This window comes from Pithys albifrons, chromosome 11, assembly GCF_047495875.1.
Source record: "Pithys albifrons albifrons isolate INPA30051 chromosome 11, PitAlb_v1, whole genome shotgun sequence".
In the NCBI taxonomy this organism is placed as follows: Eukaryota; Metazoa; Chordata; class Aves; order Passeriformes; family Thamnophilidae; genus Pithys; species Pithys albifrons.
Window position 1 is genome coordinate 1,564,879 of NC_092468.1, and position 6,812 is coordinate 1,571,690.

The following is a 6,812-nucleotide window of genomic DNA, read 5'->3' on the forward strand; positions in this document are numbered from 1 at the left end:
CCCGGGGTCTCCATGATTTGTCTGTGACCTCATTCCCTGTGATCTCTTCCCAAGAGCCTGTTCTGTGTCCTGCACAGCATCTTGGCCAAGGGGACCCCCTGAGCAGGGATGGAGGGAACACACGTGGGGAACCCTGAAGCACCACATGCTCTGGTGCTGAGCCCACTGAGTCCTTCAGGATGGGGGCTGGAATCCTTACTGTTAGAAACTGGGCTGGGGTTCACTGCTGGATTCCCAGGGATTTCTCGGTGATCCTGGCAAGCAGTGTCACTCCTTGGAAAGGGGCAAACACAGAGAGGTTATTGTCCTTTCTTGCTGGGGGCATATTTAATTACTGTTGCAGTGCTGTCACATGGGACTTGCTGCTTCAACCTCTGCCAGTGCTTGGCTGGGTTTGTGGACAGTTTTCTTCTTGTTGGTGTTACAGAGAGCGTGGCTTTGCTCAGCATAAGGGTTTGGGGAAAGGCATTAAAGGGTAGGACCTGAGTATCCTTTTTAATGGCAAAGATGGGCACTTTAAGAGCCTGGCAGTGACTGTCTCTTTCTGTGCTCAGACGAGGCCTAATGGAGGATGACGCTGAGCCCATCTTTGAGGATGTCATGATGTCCTCACGAGGCCAACTAGAGGACATGAACGAGGAGTTTGAGGACACAATGGTCATCGATCTGGTCAGTAAATCTTATTAAGGGCAAGTTTTAAATGGTTGAAAGATAATTTAAAAGGCATTTTAGATGTGTCAAGAAAAATTCAAAATTTTGAGCCTGATTTGCCGTTGCCTGAGTGTTACAGACCTGCAATGATCTGAATGCTCCCCAGAATGTACAGCTGCAGGCTCAGCCCAGGGCTTGGTCACCTGGGGCTCTTCCTCTCCAGTGCTCTGCTCTGGGGCAGGAGCAGGTGTGGCAACACCATCACACACCTGAAATTGTCAGCCTGGAGGCCCAGGCTGTGGTCCAGTGCCTGGTCCAGCTGTCAGGGCAGCCCTCACTGGGTGCTGGAGGAGTGGCCTCACTCTCAGGAAGTCCCAAGGGACTCCAAAATCCAGTAGCAAGGCAGAGTTTGGCAGCAGGACCATCCAAAGGCACACCAGGGGTGTTCCTGCCCTGTGCTGCTGTCCCAGCCTCCACACCCTCCCAGCTGTGCTCAGACTGACACAGCCGAGGTTTCCTTTTTTCCCCTCTTCCTGTTGGTTTGACTCTGGGGAGGTGCAGTGGGCAGGGCTCCTTAGCCAAGGTCTGAGCAATTCACAGCCACAGAGTGGTGCTGGCACCGCAGGAGGGAGCACAGGCAGGGGTGGGTGGGAGCTCCTTACATGGGAACTGCTCCCAAACAGGTCCTGTCATCACTGACAGCTGCGGGTCCTTTCAGGTGCTGTGGTGGCTCCAGGCCGGAGTTCCTTCCAGCACTTAGAACCGTCCTGGCCTCCCTCTCTGGAATGAGGGCTCCCTTGGGAAATGGGAGAAGGAGCAGTTGGGCAGTTCACACCACCACTGTTGTGCCTTCCTGTTTCTCCTTTCATATCTGCACAGTAAGGCAGAGGTTGCCTTGGGTGGGACTGGGCTGTGATGTCTTGGAGAGAAGCTGTGGGTGCTGATTCAGTAGCAGCTGCTGGACAGAGGTTATTGCCGGCACTCGTGGGATTAGCGAGCCAGGGAAGGAGCTGATCAAGGCAGAGCAGCTCAACGTTTGCTCCTGTGCTCCTGGCAAGGAACAACAGCAAGAGTTTAATCCTCGGAAATGTTACCGGATCTTGAGTGTCCTTTTTGTTCCAAACCCATTTTTGACCTTATCAGAGCCCAAGTTTTACCATGAGCCTGAAGGCGTAGGGACAGTTGAGAGTTCCTGTGCAGCCTGGCCTGGCACTGGGCAGCACTCCCGAAGGCAGCAGGAGCCTGGGGCGAGTGCCTGGGCAGGAGCAGAGCTGTACCAGGCCCCGGTGCCAGTGCCTGGGCAGGAGCAGAGCCATGCCAGGTGTGCCAGGCCCCGGTGCCAGTGCCTGGGCAGGAGCAGAGCTGTGCCAGGTGTGCCAGGCCCCGGTGCCAGTGCCTGGGCAGGAGCAGAGCTGTGCCAGGTGTGCCAGGCCCCGGTGCCAGTGCCTGGGCAGGAGCAGAGCTGTGCCAGGTGTGCCAGGCCCCAGTGTCAGTGCCTGGGAAGGAGCAGAGCTGTACCAGGTGTGCCAGGCCCCGGTGCCAGTGCCTGGGCAGGAGCACAGCCATGCCGGGTGTGCCAGGCCCCGGTGCCAGTGCCTGGGCAGGAGCAGAGCCGTGCCAGGCCCCGGTGTCAGTGCCTGTGCAGGAGCACAGCCGTGCCGGGTGTGCCAGGCCCCGGTGCCAGTGCCTGGGCAGGAGCAGAGCCGTGCCAGGCCCCAGTGTCAGTGCCTGGGCAGGAGCAGAGCTGTGCCAGGTGTGCCAGACCCCGGTGTCAGTGCCTGGGCAGGAGCACAGCCGTGCCAGGCCCCGGTGCCAGTGCCTGGGCAGGAGCAGAGCTGTGCCAGCCCCCGGTGCCAGTGCCTGGGCAGGAGCACAGCTGTGCCAGGCCCCAGTGCCGTGGCACCGCTCCAACCCCACTCTGCTCCTCTTGCAGCCGCCGTCGCGGAACCGGCGCGAGCGCGCGGAGCTGCGGCCGGACTTCTTCGACTCGGCCGCCATCATCGAGGACGACTCGGTAAGGACGGGCTGGGCCCCCGGCGCGGCCCCCGCACGGCCCCCGCTCACCCTCTCTTTTCTCCTCCCTCTTGCAGGGGTTTGGCATGCCCATGTTCTGAAGTCTGGGAAGACGTTTTACAAACTTGGAACTCTATTGTTTAGAGCTAGAGGCCTATATACTGTGATAGCTTGTATGGAAACCACATTTTTGATGTGATACGGTTTGATTTTTAACCAAATGATTGAGGTCAACCCCTTCTCGTAGTGACGCAGAGAAGAGGAGCTTCCTAATGACACCCGGGAGTGTTGGCCAATGCAGTCACCTCAGAAGGGCTGACCTAGAGAATCATTTGTATCCCTGTTCTTGACTGTCCTAATACAGATTTTTTTTTCTGGATGAGGAGGAAGTTTTAAATTGTTAAGACAGCTGTCGAAATAAACACTGTTCTACATATGTTTTCTGAAAACAACATTGAGTGAAAACAGAACTTTTTAACTTTATTTTTCTGCTGTACAATTTAAAACAGTTTTAACATTTGCCTTTTTATGTTTTCAAAGCTAGCCATTTTTATTAAACCTATGCCTATCAGCCACTGACTAGCAAGGATGCTGTAAGCAGGTCGTTCTGGCTACAGAGAAGTGTCTTGGAACACACTGGATCTGATTAACATTATGGTACGCTCATGTCCTCTCCTAGGCATGGAGAAGAACCCTCTCAGAGAAGAGGGTAGAATCTATGACGTGCATCTCTGCCAAAAAATTTCAGATTCTGATATGATAAACCCAGATTTTATACTCTTGAGAAGATTTATTTTTATTTATAATGGGACATAAAGTAAGAGATGTCCATGAAGCCACTTTTCCAACAGATGCTGTGTAACATTCATTTTATATAGCACATGGGGACACAAAACAGTAAATTTTCTATTGGTACTTGCTCTGTGCATTTTTAGCAACTTATACCAGCAAATAAAGTATTCTCAGTAAAACACACAAACGGTTCTCAAGTAATCACTTTGCTGTTTTTACTACCTACTTCAAGCCTGCCAACCCAAGGTACATAAACAGCAACTTTCCTATTAAAAAATAGTCCAAGGGTGGGGGAAAGGATCACTTTAGCATACAAAAAGTAATTTTCCTGTACCATAAAACAAAGTCTACTTTCCATGCCGTAAATACCCTTTTCTGCTATTTTTGTAAATTAATTTTGCCAGTTAGAAGTACTGTATGTGCTGCATAGGAATTTGTGCTTAGATGGTGAAGTTCTTAAGCTTACAATGGACTACAGCTACATTTTCAGTGTTAACTGTGCATATTGAGAGTAATTCTTTGGAAAAAAATACAGTTTTTCAAAAAAGCTAAAAACATCCAAAAAAAGGGCAAAACACCCCCCCAACATTCTCAGCTAATTCATTGTAATAAGAGATTTTTCAATGTCTTCAATAATTTGGAATTTCATTATGCTTCAATTTTATGACTCTGCCTAGTAGCTGCTCCCTAGCTAGGCTGGCCTGGCACCAGCAGTGCTGGCCACCTGCAACTCCAGACCTCCAAAACTGGCCCCAAACCTTCCTCTTCCTTCCTGCACTCCACCTTCAGCAGCTGAGATGCAACCCAGACTGACCCACTCGGAGCACAGCAGTTTCAGAGGTGCTTTTTTTCTTTTTTTAACAACTGCAGAACAATCACAGAGCTTTTTCCTGTTTGGAGCTGATTGGGAACCAACCCGTGCCCGGCGCCGGCCCCGCGCTCACTCGTGGGGGTCTCCCATGGGCACTGCTCAGGCACAGGTGCCAGAAATGCTTGGCCAGGTAATGCAGCCATCCCTCCCTGTGGGCTGGGGTGTGGAGGCCGAGAAGCAGCTGGAAGTTTCCAGCTGAACTGCTCCCTCCCTGTGTGCACCCAGCACGCCGCGGGGGCAGGAGTGGCTGCAGCACCTCCTCAGGTCACCCTGTGAGCATTGTGGCACAACAGATGCTGCCTGGTTTGAGTCAGAGTCTCAGACAAACCTTGTGCTTCACAGTCCTCTGTGTGGAAAACTGATTCCTGATTTAACATTGTAGAATACTGTATAACAAACATTTATTATCACGGTACCTGCAATGGGTCTCCAGTTCAGTTTGCAGTCAACAGGTTTTTGTATTATGAGTGTCTCCTTGATTGGTTTTGCTAGTAATTCTGTAAATTGTACATTTACAATATGAGGTTTTTTTTTTCCTTTTGTACAATTTAAAACTGATGCTTCACCTTTCATTTAATAAACTATTCAAAATCATGAGTATGATGAGCACCCTCTTCACTATAACTTTCTTTTAAATGCTCTTTTGGACCATCACATCTTGTCATCCCATTTACTAGCAGGAATTCAAGGAATTAGTGAAGGAGTTACTGACAGGTAGTTTTCATGTAGTCCAGGCTTCACAACCTGATTCTGTCCCACCACCTTCCCCACTCAGCCTCAGAATGATGGAAAACCCTCTGTGGGCTTCTTTCTCCCCTCCACCGTGGTGTGTTTTGGTTGATGGGGGGTTATTGTGAGGGTGCTGTAGGTCTGGGCAGGCCCCACACCTCTGGGAGAGCTGCACTGGCAAACCTGACCATTGCTTGAACCGTCACGAGCTTTGAGGAGAATTCACGTCTCCTGCCCTGCACATCTGAAGGGACCTGGACCTGGTGGAAGAAGCTGCAGTGGGAAAGGCCTGGGAGGTCCAACAGCCAACTGGAGTTTAACAGATCCCTGGAATGGAATGGCCTCGTTACTCCCGTGGCTGAGAGCAAGGTGCTGTTTCAGTCCAACCCATGAATGATTTCAGCCCTGAGTTATCACCTGGCCCAGTACCCAAGGAAGAACCACCTGAGTCAGCAAAGGTAACAAGATGCAGCACGTGAGGAACAGGGAAAATACTCAAGGTCTGAACTGCTCCTGAGACACAGCCCAGCTGCTGGTGAGTTGTGCTCAGCTCCTGCTGCCCTGGAGAGCACAGTGAGTAACTTGCCTTGCTGCTCAGTCCAAGGGCTGCTCACTGTTGAAAGGATTTAATTTTGTACCTCTTGTTTTTGTAGGTGACTGCAATTTAAGAAAATCCTCAGCAGCGTGGCCAGAGCAGCTTTCCAGCCTGTTTCCAACATGTTGTGCTGGAAGAGCAACTGCTTGAAAATGAAGAGAGAAAAGCCAAACTCTTGTGCTGGCAAGGGACTGGAGAGAGGATGAAGGCTGTAGCACTACTAATGAGGTCAGGAAACAACTAACAAAGTTGTACTTTTCTCTGGGTTTCTCATTGTCTCCTGACTCTCCTGACTCTGAGCAGGCTGCAGGAGCTGTGTGTGTATTGCTTCACTTCCCACTAAACCTGGCACAGGCACCAGGCTCTCTCAGCTTTGCCTCTCCAAAATCCTCTTGGGCCTTACAAGCCCTTAGGAAAACTCTTGAGTTTTCTCACAGTTAACTGAGACCTGGCTCTGTTCCTGCTCAGAGAGTCTGGGTGTGCTCAGGTACAGCCAGGTGTGTTCAGGCAGCTGCTTAAATGTGCTGCAGCCAGGACAGAAGTGTGTCTGGAACCTGAATGTGCTGCCTCCAACACCCCAGACCCTGGGGAGCTGGGACTCAGACCTGAAATGCTCCTTTTGTGCTGTGCCTTTTTCCCTCCCCAGGTGCAGGCTGCAGGCTGCACAGCTGTGCTCACTGCACCTACCTGGGAAGAGCTGCTCCCTGGGCAGTGGCCATCCTGCCTCTCCTTCGGGCACGTGCTGGCTGTGGCAGCAGTGGCCCCACATGCAGGTGGGGCAGTCGGGGTAGTGCCATGTCCTGCAGCAGATGCCACGGAGGTCCCTCAGCCAGGCCTGGCAGCTGCTGCAGCAGTGCCAGAGGGGCAGGGGCTGCTCCTCATGGCCTGGGGGGTGGGAGGGGACGTGCAGCTCCTGCTGAGCAGGTGAGCACAGGACCCAGGGCTGAGCTAACACCGACTGCAGCGGGGCCTGGCAAGTCTGGCAAATAAATCACAGGAAAATGAGGCCTCTGAAGGTCTCTGTTCCAGCCTGTGCTGAGGGAGAAGGATTTTCATGTCTCACCAGAAGTGCCCTTTTTGTTGCTTGCTCTTCAGGAGGGGCTGACTGCACCTTCTCTGCACCTCCCTCCTGTGCCCCCAGCCTGGAGCTCTGGGAGCCTT

The 6,812-nt window shown here is 52.2% G+C and overlaps 1 protein-coding gene across 6 annotated transcripts in view; it reads left to right on the plus strand.

The window, feature by feature from the left end:
* Window positions 1-4,924, plus strand: part of STAG1 (STAG1 cohesin complex component) — a 194,606-nt gene extending 189,682 nt beyond the window's left edge. For all 6 annotated transcript variants that reach the window (XM_071566923.1, XM_071566920.1, XM_071566924.1 and 3 more), the window contains 3 exons: window positions 555-669; window positions 2,585-2,665; window positions 2,742-4,924. In XM_071566923.1, coding sequence (XP_071423024.1) covers window positions 555-669; window positions 2,585-2,665; window positions 2,742-2,765 — 220 coding nt within the window. In that variant the 3' untranslated portion in view covers window positions 2,766-4,924. The remainder of the gene's footprint in view (window positions 1-554; window positions 670-2,584; window positions 2,666-2,741) is intronic.
* Window positions 4,925-6,812: the final 1,888 nt, after the last annotated feature.